Source organism: Colossoma macropomum, unplaced genomic scaffold (assembly GCF_904425465.1).
Source record: "Colossoma macropomum unplaced genomic scaffold, Colossoma_macropomum, whole genome shotgun sequence".
In the NCBI taxonomy this organism is placed as follows: domain Eukaryota; kingdom Metazoa; phylum Chordata; class Actinopteri; order Characiformes; family Serrasalmidae; genus Colossoma; species Colossoma macropomum.
This window is the reverse complement of record NW_023494800.1, coordinates 2684502-2699357: the sequence shown is the minus strand read 5'-3', so window position 1 is coordinate 2699357 and position 14856 is coordinate 2684502. Positions and strand designations below refer to the sequence as shown.

Here is a 14856-nt window from a genome sequence, read left to right as displayed (position 1 = left end):
GGTGTTGAGGTCTGGACTCTGGGGTGGTCAGTCCATCGTTCAGCTTCTTTGTTTGATGTGTCCGTCTCCTTTTCTCAGTGAGGTTCTTCTTGACAGCTACACATCCTTTCAGACCCACAGCGCTGAGTCGTCTTCTCACAGTGGAAGGATGGACAGAAACACCTGTGGATGTTTTCAGATCTGAAGCAGCTTGATTTTCTCCTCTCTCTCAAAGATGAAAGCTTTAAGTGCTGTTTATCTGATGGGGGCAGATTTGGTGTCTTCCAGGTGGTTGTTAGGGATCTCTGTAGCTTTGATTCAGCTCTTTTTTTCACAAATCTCACTTTGATCCTTCCTTATTCAAGTGGATTATCTTGTATCTAATCTCCTTAGAAATCTCTCCTGAAAAATGGATATCTTGTACTTGGCTGTTTAGACTGAATAAATGAAGGATGGTCTCTGACTTCTGCACACTGCTGTATATTATATGTAAATGGTGATACTTCAAACTTCAAAGCAGATGGTTTTAAGGTATCAGTGTTTAGTTTATATTGACTTTAGTAATGTATTAGCCTGTGATGTTACTTTAAATCAAAATTTCCTATAAAATTAGCGTGTTTATTTTTGTTTTTCAGGTGTTTACGTTTGGCTGGAGGGAGGATATAAGGGTCGGTGATCCACTCCACACTAAGAAAGTGTGTTTTGACGCCATTTCGCACAACAGTCCGGTTACACTGTACGACTGTCATGGCATGAAGGGAAACCAGCTGTGGCGCTACAGGAAGGTAAAGAGGGTTACTTTGAATATGTATTCCAGCTCAAATTACTGATAAAAACGTAATCTGGAACGTGTATATATAATTATATATAACTTCATAACACAAAAGCTGTGTCCCAATTCAGGGGCTGCATCCTTTGAAGGATGCGGTCATCGAAGGCGTGTCTTTTGAAGGCTGCTTAGACCCGCAAAGGTTGGACTGAAATTAGATGGTCTGCCCTACGGCGGATGTCCTGTTTATATCACAGCGCTGCTGTTCCCGGCCTTACCACTGCATCACGAAACGCCACTCTTGTCAAGTTCTTTTAAAGTTTTTTAAAGATGGAGCCAGAAATTTTGAGTTGTTATTCTTTCATTTCTTAGAGCTGGAGATGCTTCTCTCTGTCGGTTCTTTGCTCCCTAAAACAAAACGAAACGTTAGCGTAAGTTTTGCTTCAGACCACATTGGCTTTTTTAACGTCGCGCCGTGGTGACGCAGTCGGCCTTCAAATGCAGCCTCTAAAGGATGCAGCCACTGAATCGGGACACGACTAATATGATCAGTTATAGGTGGTTTACGTGTCTGTGCCTCATATGTTCTATATGCCTGTCCTTTCAAAAAACTGGGTAGTCAAAAAAGGTGTACGGTCATATTCAAAAGTACCCATTCAAATTCCACGTTTTGTTGATTTTCTAAGTGAAAATATGTTAACACATCCTCTACACACTTAATGCAAAATTACTGTTTATTTGATGAATTTAACATACTGGAAAAGAATTAAAAAATTAACTGTGACCTACCTTTTTACAGGTTAAACCAGTATGTTAAATTCAGCAAATAAAAACAGCTATCAAAGCTGCTAAAGCTCTTAAATAATGAACACATGTATATGTATATGAAGCTGAAGTTGGCTACTTATTTGCCAGGTTCTTATTCAACTTTTCCGTCTTAAATGGTGCAGCAGTTCCATTCAGGCGCAGTTTGCAAAAAAACTTCTATACTTCACCTACTACACTAATGAGTGCACTTCTAATGCTACTGCACTGTTTTTTGCAAACTGCGCTAGTATGCGGTTTGGGACGCAGCAGGAAATCTCAGCCGTTTAGATTTCAGCTTTCATTTGTTATCACTACAACAACAAATCAAATAAAATCAAGGCAATACACTGAAATATATCAGTTAATACGCTTTAAAATTAGTTTTAAACTGAATGTTCCCAGAAAAACATGTTTTACGGCCTTCGCTGAATCAGTTATGGCTTTGTTATCTGATAACACACTGTCCCTGTGCTGCATGAAGTTGCCTACTGAAAGGGTGGCAGTGTGATGGGCACTGTCATCGGAATACAATGAATAGATATTGTCACGATACCCAATACGTATCACGATAGACACAGTGCTCTAGCCATGCCACATTTAAAAACTGCCATCAAAAACTATATATGTTTAGCACATTAAACTAACTAGACTAAACTAAATATTATATATTAACCAACATATTTGACTGTATTGCCTTGATTTTATTTGATTTGTTGCTGTAGTGATAGAACTAGATAAATCTAAATGGCTGAGATTTCTGGCTGCATCACTTCTGCATCGTCCCAAACCGCATACTAGCGCTCCTAATAGTCTGTTAAAAAAAAAGCTGGCGAATAAGAAGCCAAATCCAGATTAATTGTGTTTATGTAAGAGCTTTGGCAATTTTGTTAGTCACTTTTATTAGTTTCTTGTCTAATAAAAAATCTCACGCATTTGAATTGTCTGAGTTTGAGAAGTGTGTAGACTATAAGAATCCAATCCACCCATTGGGCTAAACTTCTCCTTGCAGTGTTTTCTGGATCTAAAATGTCTACATATATTCATCATTTCATCATTTCATCATTTTTCGTGGTCTTTCTGGTCTAGTTTGCTTGGTCTTCTTCCACCTGCAGGGTTGCAGTTGCCGCAATGGTGACCTAATAGCAACGTCTGAGGGTTAAAAAGGACAATAAAAATATAATAGTGATGGCAGAAATCTCTTTCTCTTACTTACACTCTCCTGTGTTTCCATGCAGGATAAGACTCTGTACCACCCCATCAGCAACAGCTGTATAGACCACAACCCCACAGAGAAACGAGTCTTCATGAACTCCTGTGACTCCAGCTCACCCAGCCAGCAGTGGATTTTCGAAAGGACCAACTCCACTGTTCTGGAGCAGTTTAACCGCAACCACGACTCCTGAAGCTCAGCACACTGAGCCCTCGGGGCTTTGGGACGTGGACTTCTGGGGCCTGAAGCCAAAGCGAGAAATCTGATGTGCAGCCCTCACTTTCAAACAGACGACTGACTGAACATCGAGGTTTTTCCTCACGGGCAGTGAAGAGCAACACCAATGAAATTACGGAAAACTGTCTCATATACACTTTTAGCATTTGTCCTTTTATGAATGTAGGCAAGAGTCTTTCCACCAGCTCCACATCAAAGTAGTGTTAGATTTCAGTCACGTTAGCTGGAGCTGCGGCCTAAAACAGTCACAGTTTCATTAGTAAGCTCACTAATGCTGGCTAAGCGCTTGTTTTAACCTTCTAACTAATGACTGTGGCTAGCCAGCTACCTAGCTAGCTAGCTTTGTTTTTGTCATTGGTAAAGCTGTGAACATATGCAAGTCTTTTCACCAGCTTAACGTCAAAATAGTGCAAAATTTCGTAAAAGAGTAAACTAACTAAAAGAGTCATATTTTCATTTGGTAATGTTAGCTAACATGCTAATAAACTGGTTAGGTACCAGTTTTGTCCTTCTAGCTAATAACAGTGGCTAGCTAGACAGCTAGCTTTGTTTATATCATTGCTATTGGGTACTTGACTAGACAGTGTAAGCTAACTTGCTAATGCTGGTTAGGTGAAGGTTTTGTCCTTCCAGTGAATGATAATGGATAGCCAGCTAGCTAGCTAGCTAGCTTTGTTTATGTCATTGCTATTGGTAACTTGGCTAGTTATGTTAAACACACATCTCCTCATTTGTTTCATTCAGAAATAATTATAGTTAAATTACAGACAGTTATTTGTTGACACAACAGCAACTAGGGATGTGCAATACGACAGAATTTTGTGTTTTTCTCTTTTTTAACTCCTTAGCGAATTAGTTAGCGCTAAATTGCAGTGACGTTAGCGAAAACAGTCGCATTTTCATTTTAACATTTCATGTTAGCTAACATGCTAATGTTGGTTAGGTGCCAGTTTTGTCCTTCTAGCTAATGACTGGCTAGCTAGCTAGCTAGCTTTGTTTATGTCATTGCTAATGGTAACTTGGCTCATTATGTTAAGCACAAATCTCCTCATTTGTTTCAGTCAGAAATAATTACAGTTAAATTACAGACGGTTATTTTCTGACACAACAGCAACTAGGGATGTGCAATACGACAGAATTTTGTGTTTTTCTATTTTTTTTTTTACATTAGTGAGTAAGTTAATGTTAGCTAACTTGCTAATGCTGATTAGGTGTCAGTTTTTGTTCTAGCTAATATATTCTTTATTTTTACCACACTGTTGGCAACTTTGCTAACATTAGCCTAGATAATGTTACAGTTGTTTGGACAGCGTCTTTCCACGGTCCAGGATTACTTCACGATGACCACCAGCCGTTAACCCAGAGCCCTGAAGGAAAGATCTTTCTCCTGGAAATTTCCTTCATCTCTCCTCAGACATTTCCATCAAACTCATCCTTCTCGTCATCCCCTGTTCACCTGACAGCTGTTTAATAACAGAAGCTCCAGGCAGAGGTCAGGAACACAGCCAGGCGGGCCTGTAAACGAGACGAGACTGATGGCACATCACAGATTTGGACTGTTTTGGCTCCAAACTCGGCCAGGTTGTGGTTTCAGGCCCCAGTGCAATTAAAGCCGAGGCTGTTTTGATGCACTAAACCTCGCGCTCCGTGTAAAGCAGCGGATCGGAGGCAGTCGGAGGGACTTTGACAGTAAATGGAGTGAAATGGAGCGTACTTTTGCGTGTTCGTGGGTTATTATCCGATACCGGAGGAACTCGGAGGACGCCTTCTCCCTTTGTTTTGATGCATAAAGCACTCATAAATGTTAAACTTGAATCCAATCCTTGTGCCTTGCTGTTAGAGAACATTATAACAACCCGGCACAGAGTTTAAATATGCTCCTGATGTTTTTTGTACGGACTGAGTAAAGAAACGAGTGAATGTTCATCTGCGTCTGCAACACTGAACACTGTTTTCTGTTTCGTTCGCTTTCTTTCTTTTCTGTTTTATTCTTTGATTGATTTTAGATTATTGACCCCAGAGACATGTCAAATTATGCATTTCTTCCCTACTGAAAGTCACCAGAAGTGGGTGTTTGTTTGTTTGTTTGCTTATTACTATGATTTCAGTTGCAGTTTTTTGGGAAGAGCACAGAAAGTAAGGCTGGGACCACTTATTGATTTATCAGTAATTTACAGTAACGACAGAATTGATCTTTCCTTTTTGCGTGCGTTAAGCGTTCTGAGCTCCGATCTCTGCTCTGAAACTCTGGTCCAGACTAATGTTAGTTCAGTGTTGAGTCATTGTCGGGTCTTTTCACACCAAGTCAGTTATTTTTAATAGATAATAAAATGGGATGTGATTTTTAACACACTAGAACTCTTGATTCGATGCACTTTATATTAAACACTTAAAAGGAGATGAAGGGGGGAAAAAACAGGGTCCACTGAATAATAATGACAGTGACAATCAACATTTTCCTTGTAACCAGAGGGACTGAAAGACAAAGACACTGGGTAACGGCCCATTCTGCTCAAGTTCATCACCGACTCTGCAGCAGTGCTGTATATGTTGAATACTAAATATGATATTTGCGTCGACATTTGCGTTTTTTTTTTCAAAGGAAGGAATTTTTCCAGTAGAGAACTCTGAAAGATACCCTCCCCCTAAAAAACAACACAGCAGCTGCTCAGTCATTATTCAACCCACAGATACAGTATTTAAAGCTACACTATATACATTTTGGAGATTTGGCGACCTCTCTGGTGGAAATGTGTAATTGCACGCAGTGTACGGAGGAACATTCTGTAGCGCGAGTTGTGTTTCGGACCCCTCCCCTAGTCTAAGCTGAATCTGATGATTGAAAGAGAATTCAAAGAGAACTCTGTTAAAAGGAAGGACGCGTCTTCAGAGGATGTGAGTGAATTATCGACTGTTGTCATCATATCTTCATCAGTATGATGCTGATTTTTGAGATCATTTGAGGCCTAAACATCAGGACCTTCTTTTTGAGTCTGTGCATGTGATGTTAACAGAGCCGGTTTATGAGGAGTCTGGCCACTTCCTATTTCCCCCGTTATATATAAAACAGGACTTCAAAACAGCAGAGGGCGTCCACGAGCCAGTCCTCAATGAATGGGAGTAAATGGAGCTCAATGCCTAAAAACGAACCGCAGCAAACAGGTTTTGCGCAGAAGTCTGGCATTACTGCTACTGAGTGCTGATTGGTTGGTGAGCATTTAAACCTCCTATTACTCGAGTTTAAAAGCTCTTAAAAATATAACAGCAGTGTTAAATGTTTTATGCTGTTCAGTGTTCAGGAAATTATTGTATTCTTTTACATTAAAAATGTTTAAGAATTTATAAAACATGATTTTGCTCAAATGCTCCATATCAACCCATTCATTTTGGACTCGGGAGCGCCCTCTAGTGTTTGAGAAACCCAGAAGACATCACAGAGTGGGAATTCTCCTCTCTACAAGTTCTCTGACGTTAATACGTAAAGCCGTACGACATGATGTGAAAACTCACGCTAAGAAATAATTGGATGTGACTAGTATTTGCATAGTTGTTGAACTTAAATTATTCTTCCACAAATAGTCCTGATTCAGAGTTCACTAGAAATCAGTGTTAACATCACTAAAACGCTCTCCCGACAAACTACAGCAACAACCATGAGCTGTGATGTGAAAGACGACGTTAGTGTTTAAGTTGACGAAACGTGCCTTTTATTTTGTTATGGTTATTTTATGTTTTTGACTGTAAAACTCAGACTTGGTGTGTAAAGGCCTTTGACTTTGTCGCCACCCTCTGGCACAAATGGAAACTGTTTTATAACTGTCAATAATTTTATCCCAATTTATCACTTATCAAACATTGCTTATCGTCCCAGCCCTACTAGAGAGATCTAAGAAGGGAAGACAATGCTAATTCTGGTTATTGATTGTAGCTACCTGGCTACTTATATTTTTACATGCTATGTAGCTAACTTAGCTAGCATTAGTGCTAGCATAATGTTGGGAACACATCTTTCCCAGACCGACCCCTGAAAATGAGTAAGCAGCTAATTTCACCCTCGTTTGTTGTTTATTTCTGTAAACTGTAGCTTTTCCGTTCAGATTTAGTGGGAAAATGTCTGAAGATCTTTCTTATTGTGGTTAATCCTCGCTGACCTGCTCTGAATCTGGCCCTGCTGTGATGAATCATGCACGGATTGTAAGAGACGGAGGGGAAGGTCATACAGCGGCTGTTTGGTTTGTGTTGTGTGAATCATTTTTAATCATAATGAAAAGGCCAGACAGACCCGCGTTAGTCGTTAGTCATTAGTCATTTGCATTTTAATTAAGACTCTTATATCTAAATCCCTTTATTTTCAGTTTGCTTTCTTTTCCGCAGTGTTGTGTTTAACTTCTCCTGAATGAGTGATTATTATGGGCTGTATTAAGAGCAGTGTTGATCATGGCAGCAGCTACAAATGCCTGCATGTAGGTGGCAGGTTTTGCACCATTGACCCTATACTGAGTGTCCAGTTTATTGGAAACACCTACCTTGTACCTACATTGCACCTACTTTCATTGGCCATTTTATCAGAAACACCTACGCTCTTAAATAAGGGGTTCTTTCTTGGGTTTTTTTTGTAAAGACAGTGGTCACATGACAACTTAAAGAACCATCTGGATGCTATAAAAGTTCTGTGTGGTTCTGAATGTCAGGTCAGGTGTGGTCAGTTATTATATTGTCTATGGCATTCATTAGTATTATTATTATTATTATTGCCATGTATATAATCTCCCTGTTTGAGAACCTATTACATATGGCTCTTTGAAGAACCTTCTAAATGCAGCCAAAGGATTGTTTGAGCGATGCCATACAAGAACCACTTCTGGTTCACTAAAGAACCATGTTTGAAAAAGAGATTTGTATATGTGAAGAACTCTCATGAAATATAAAGGTTCTCTACCAATTTAGGGTTCTTTCTTTGAACATTTAAATTGCGTGGAGGTTCTTTAAGCTTTAAAAAGGTTTCTTAACACTCACAACCATTTCCGAAAATGGTTCTCTAAAGAATCATACACAAAGTCTTTTAGGGTAGAATAAACAGTTCTCAGGGACTCCAGACAGCCCACCTTGCTCCAACACAACTGGCAGTGCACAGCGATAGAGCAAAAAGGTGTATCTGAGGACCGGTTTGAGAACCTCTGTTTTAGGGAACCAAAAGTGGCAGTGGCCACCAACCCTGGTCCTGGAGATCTGCTTTCCTGCAGAGTTTAGTGCCAACCTGCATCAAACATGCTGCCCTGTCCTCTCTAACCTAGCCCTAATGCGTCTGAGCCAGCTAATCAAGGACTTCTGAAGAAGATAATTATCTGGAGCAGGTGGGGTAGAACAGGGTTCGAACCAGAGTCTGCAGGAAGGTAGATCTTCCAGGACCAGGTTTGGTGGCCATAATTCAGTGGCATCACTCGAGAAGTGTTTTTAGCACCTTCATTTTTGAGAGTGTGGCCTACAGATGTCTTCAGACAGTTAAGATGAATGGTTATTATATTCTTTATTGTATGAATTCCTCTTCTTTTTTTTTCTTCTTCTTATTATTATGTATATGGATCATTTTACCAAACTTGTTCAGAGTCAGAGCTCAAAACACATTTGTGTTTGGTTGGTATAGTGTAGTGGGTAACACCTCTGCCTCCTACGCTGTAGACTGGGGTTCAATGTCCCGCCTGGGTAAACACCCTACACTATACCAATAAGGGTCCTTAGGCAAGACTCCTAACACTGCCTTCACCCACCTTTGTAAAATGATCATATGGATAAGAGCGTCAGCTAAATGCTGTAAATGTAACGTCTTTAACTTAATCCTTTAACTTTGAGTGACTCTATACCTTAATTATGATAATTTTATTACAACTAATGGTTGAATGTTCCATTTTCTCACTACTAAAACAATCATAACTCTACCAAACTTTGCCAAATGTCTCAGTTGTGACTGTTTCAGTGACAATTTCAGCTCATTTTGAGCTCAAAAACGCAGCCAGTACATGACCAGCAAACACAGCTTTAACAGCTGTTCACACAGAAAATCATCATATTTTACATTAAAACACAAAAAGGTACTTAATTGCAAAAATCTGTGTTTCGGTAGTGACAATTCTTAATGTTCCACACTGATTTTCAGACTTTGGGACACATTTACTTCAAAACAATGGGATCTAACTGCTCACCATGTGGCCATGAGGGACAGGGATGCAGCCTCACTTCCTGCTCTAAAATACAAGGGCGTGGCTAAAATAAGACTCCGCCTACAGACTAAAACTCTGTTTCGGTAGTGACATGAAAACGTGGTACAGCATTTTTAGAATAAAGCTTTTTATTTAAATTGAAACTCATGATAAATCTAAATCTTTCAACTCCACTTTAAAAGATCTTCAAAAAAACATTTATTATTATTTTTTAAAGTAAATATTATTTTAAGAAGTGTAAATTATGGGGTATTTGGACGAGTAGATATTGTTAATAATTTTGTATATATTTAGCTTATTACTATCTCTATTAATGTCTTGAGTTTAAACAGATCAGTACAGAATACTTGTAAATATCTTTACTCTGAATACTTTTTTAATAGTTTTTTTTTGGGACGCAGTTTGAACTAATTCAGTAAAATGGGCCATATATTTACCTTGACTGAGAACCTATGCTAGGTATTTCTTTAAAGAACCTTCTGAATGGTTCTTTATAGCACCAAAAAGTTTACAAGTCTTTACCTCCACAAACAAACATCCACCCAGCAGTCAGTAAACTTACGAAGTGCAGCTCTATGAGGTGTTTCCGATAAAGTGGCCACCGAGAACAAGGTTGGACTTGCTAATAAACCGGACACTCAGTGTAAAGGATCGCTTTGACTGATGTTCTGTACACTCTTAAAAAATAAAGGTTGCTTAACGGTTCTTGGCTTGGATGCACGGTTCTAGGGAATACCCTTTAATTGGTATAGAACCTTTACGTTATGTGTTACAAAGGTTCTTCACGCCTCATTTAAAATCACTGATTCGTTGAAAGGTTCTTCAGGGAGCCGTACACGGTTCCTCTGTTCCTGAGGCTTTCCTCCAAAGAACCCTTTTGGCTCCTTTATTGTGAAGAGTGTAGCTGTGGGATGATGTGTGGATCTGTTCCGCTGGTTTAGGGAACAGTGTGTTCTGTTTGTTTTGGCATTTTTTGTGCTTTCTCCAAATTTAAAATGCCTGATTTAACCTCACTGGGTAAATTATTAGGCCCGTCACCAGCCAGAGGGAGACACTGAGACACCCCACTGCAGTTAAGCTCTGTGCATTTGGCTGTGCAGGTCAGAGTTATTAAAGGACAACTCCACCAATTGTTCAAAAGTTCCACATAATTTAATGGTTAAGATGTAAACAGAGTCATTCAGAGCGGTTTGGTGTGAAACGCTCTGTTCTAGAGAAACTTACCGAGTCAGAACTGTTTACAGTGGTGGTGATAGGAACCAGACGTCCACCTCTAAAAGCTCCCTCACAGAAAGTTACTACATGAAATGGTTATGAATTCACTGCCTGATGACTGGGACACTGTGTAACGATAGTTTCGTGATAAACTTTTGGCCTGAAATGTATTGTTAATCCATTTATTTGAATCCATTCATGGTGGAGGGATACATGCAGGGCGCTGTGAGGCAAAATAGTCCCCAAAGAAAACTTATTATTTCAGATTTTCCACTATTTTCCATCATCAACATTCCATATAAACTCAGAAGACTCGTGTAGGTTCACTGGTGGTTCTGGATAGTAAATAAAATGTCTATATTTGTGTTGTAGTCACGGCGACCCCTGGTTCCTATCACCACCACTGTAAAGACATCGGAACCATTTCACACCAAACCCCTCTGAATCACTCTGTTTATACCTCACACACTGAATTCCTCTTTAAATCAGTCTCGGGGCAGATTGAAGGCACTGCAGTGGGTCGCTTCAGCGCTCTGGACGGGTTCTAACGTGAACAGATGTGCTTCGATGGCGAACGCCAGTTAAGAAACTTCTCGCTCTTTGGTTTGGCTTTGCACTCCGTATGTTCTGCGGTGTTTTGTGCGGTCCGCTGCATTTTTAGAGGTTTTTTTTTATTATAATCGGGTTGAAGGGAAACTTTTTAGGGTGTTAATAAAATTCTATTTTGTAAAATGCCTTTTTTAAAAAAAATAATAAACAGGTTCTAAGAAGTTTTTCAACTGAAGCTGATTTTTAAAAGCGTGGTTCTATGTCGGCCGCGGATGTTGGCTATGAACGTGTGTGCAGTTCTAACGTGTAGAAAAACAACTGGACAGTATTTTTATACAAACGGAAACAACAGTCTGTACAAATGTTTAGATATTGAAGATCATCCAGGTGAAACGGAACTGTAACATATTTTCTCTGAAGTGTAAAATAAACCGTTATCTTCTTATGTTTCTGAGTCTGTCTTTTAAAACTTCTCCAGAGAGCCGCTTTTGATAACATCACAGTTCAAAATGTTGGAAATCAAATTAAATCTGAAATAGTTTTCACTGCGTTTTTCTTTTTTACATTTGAAATTGGCTCGGGAATTTTATTTTGACTGGAAAATGAGTTCCTGCTTTACTGAGCCAATGAGCTGATTAGCTAGCCAACCAATCAGCATACGGTATTAGTAATGCTAGCCTATCAGCACTCAGTAGCCATAATGCTAACCAATCAGTACTCAGTAGCAGTGATGCTAACCAATCAGCACTCAGTAGCAGTAATGGTAACCAATCAGCACTCAGCAGCAGTAATGCTAACCACTCAGCACTCAGCAGCAGTAATGCTAACCAATCAGCACTCAGCAGCAGTAATGCTAACCAATCAGCACTCACTAGCAGTAATGCTAACCAATCAGCCCTCAGCAGTAGTAATGATAACCAATCAGCACTCATTAGCAGTAATACTAACCAATCAGCACTCAGTAGCAGTAATGCCAACCAATCAGCACTCAGTAGCAGTAATGTTAACCAGTCAGCACTCAGTAGCAGTAATGCCGACCAATCAGCACTCAGTAGCAGTAATGCTAACCAATCAGCCCTCAGCAGCAGTAATGCTAACCAATCAGCACTTAATATCAGTAATGCTAACCAATCAGCACTCAATATCAGTAATGCTAACCAATCAGCACTCAGTAGCAGTAATGCTAACCAATCAGCACTCAGTAGCAGTGATGCTAACCAATCAGCACTCAGCAGCAGTAATGACGACTAATCAGCACTCAGTAGCAGTGATGCTAACCATTCAACACTGTATAGCATTAATGCTAACTGATCAGCCGTTTAGCTGATTAGTGCTGATTGGTTAGCATTACTGCTACTGAGTGCTGATTGGTTAGCATTACTGCTACTGAGCGCTGATTGGTTGATATTACTGCTACTGAGCACTGATTGGTTGGTATTACTGATATTGAGTGCTGATTGATTGGCGAGCGGAGCAGCTCATTGGCTGTTTGCGCTCACAGACATCATGAACATACATGAGGCGCCAGTTTAAACTCCTACAACTCGAGTTTAAAAGCTCTTAAAAATATAACAGCAGTGTTCAAATTGTTTATGCTGTTCTTTGTTTAGAAAATTAAAATCATTCATTTCAATTAAAAATGAATATTATTAACTGTAATTTTGTTCAAATCCTCCATATTAAACCATTCATTTTGGACTCAGGAGCGCCCTCTAGCATTTGCAAAACCCGGGAGACATTACAGAGCGAGAATTCTCCTCTCCTCTTTTTTTATTCAATCAGTATGAAAAAGGCTTTACAAATACATTTCATGCAGCAACTTTGATAAACAGAGCAGCAACAATCTGTTTATTTCATATTAACAGAATAAGAACTTACATAAAACTAATTTCCAAGTAAAGAAGCAAATAAAAAAGGCATTAATATTCAAAATAATGAGCACAGTTTAAGGGCATTTTTACTACACATGACTTTCAAGGATTTGTAAAGAAAAGCCAAATCATTTTGGGAGGCTGACCAACTGGGAGAGTTTAACAGTTCTGCATTTATGTATGCAGTATTTAGCCCAAATTATAACATTGTTAATTCAAAATTCTGTCTTAGAATTATCAATAAAAATATCACATTTTATGAATTTATATTCCAGGTCAGGTAATTCGGATTTAGTCGTCAGACAAGCATAAAGTTCATTCCAAAACATTTTAGATAGCTTTCATGAGAAAATCAGATGTTCCAATTATTCTGTCTCCTTCACAGAAAGTGGAAGCTTTAAATCTGTGTCTTAGGAATTCATTGCATGGCTAAATGTTCTCCTGTACCTTAAACCGGTGTTCTAACAATTTGTTCTACCCATCGAGTGGTCCTACTGAGCATGCGCATATCGTTACATAGCTAGTACCCACAGATACATATTCCTAGATGCCGCGTTGTCTGCTGTTCTCTGTCTGAGGCGATACGTCTGCGCGTCCGCCATGTTGGAGCGGTCAAGATCCGCTTGTGAACAGATTCACTTGTATTGAGAGACGATGAGTCTCAGGATTAAATCAGCCACAACTTCCTTACTACTCAACCGATTTTCACCAAATCTGTTTAGTTATAATCCTCAGACACAGATTAATCCAGGCTGCTCGGATCTGCTCTCGGCAGCTTTTATTACTTTAATAACTGATCGTGATAATTAGCCGTCCGGACCAGCAGGAGAGTATTCAGTCTGCACCTGACGTTAAAAATCGAGTTTAGCGCGAGAAACACAAACAGCAAATCCATCAATGTGTGAATCATTTAATATAAAACCAGAGAAAAAACAATCACACCAACAGGTTCTCTGTGCCTCATTAACCACATGGCCATATCTACACAAACACCACACAAACAATACACATCACACAGACATGAGTGTGGATCACTGCGTTCCCTCCGTTATATAATCCTATCCCACTTTCTGAGTGTAATATTCCTGAAATAGTGTAATTTTGGACAGTATCTTTCTTAAACTGCCGCTCTGTAATGCTACTGAAAGCAGTTCAGCAGCGATGTTGACCGCCCTACAATGGCGGCGCCGTTGACGTGCCTGACGACCCAACGCGGCATCTAAGTGTGTATATCTATGACTAGCAACGTTTGAAAGGTTTTATTTTGTTTTTAATGTTAATTCATTAACAGACTCATCTTAATATTATCACTCACTCCCTGATAAGGTGATTTGTACCATTACAATATCCTAATTATTCTTTTGATGCTGGTAACGTTTTCTGATAAGGTGATTTATGTAGTTTTATGTAGAGCGCTACCTAAAATATCCAGTACGGTAGCACATTTGGACAAGGTAGCACAATTCGTCAGAACACCGGCTCCAGCCTGTTTATGCCACTCTGCCTCCCCCTGGTGGCCGGAGTTCAGTACAGTCACGCCCTTTGTCAGCGTTTGTGTCCGAACCTTTAACATGACCGACGTCGTGTCAGCAGCAGGGAGAGGATTTTAGGTTTCTGATAACTCACAGCACCCATCTCACTTTCTAAAAATAACCCAGTTAGACTCTGCCTTACGCCCTCCTGTCGTTTCTTTGTTGGAGGAAGCTTCTCCGAATTTTCCCGTTCCACCTTAAATGGTGCAGCAGTTACAGTCTACCTTAAGGTAGAACGGAAAATTCGGAGAAGAAGCTTTGAAGCGGATTCTAGCGGCGTGTGTGAAAGCGCTGACTGTCTGGGGGAGAAATTCGGGGCTCGGTTTGCGTTTGAGAGGCTTTTTGATTCACCTTGTTGCAGAGCAGCGTGTACATCAGCCCACAATCACACGGCACAACTAGGAAGAGCAGCGGGGGCGAGTGACGTGTGCTTCACCCAATCAGAACCCGAGGAGGCGCCGCTAGGGCC

The 14856-nt window shown here is 39.9% G+C and overlaps 1 protein-coding gene across 1 annotated transcript in view; it reads left to right on the top strand.

Annotated features, from left to right (window-relative positions):
• Positions 1–4948, top strand: part of galnt10 (UDP-N-acetyl-alpha-D-galactosamine:polypeptide N-acetylgalactosaminyltransferase 10 (GalNAc-T10)) — an 81048-nt gene extending 76100 nt beyond the window's left edge. Inside the window, exons 11-12 of the mRNA XM_036588360.1 lie at positions 615–764; positions 2791–4948. Coding sequence (XP_036444253.1) covers positions 615–764; positions 2791–2958 — 318 coding nt within the window. The 3' untranslated portion in view covers positions 2959–4948. The remainder of the gene's footprint in view (positions 1–614; positions 765–2790) is intronic.
• The last annotated feature ends 9908 nt before the right edge of the window (positions 4949–14856 follow it).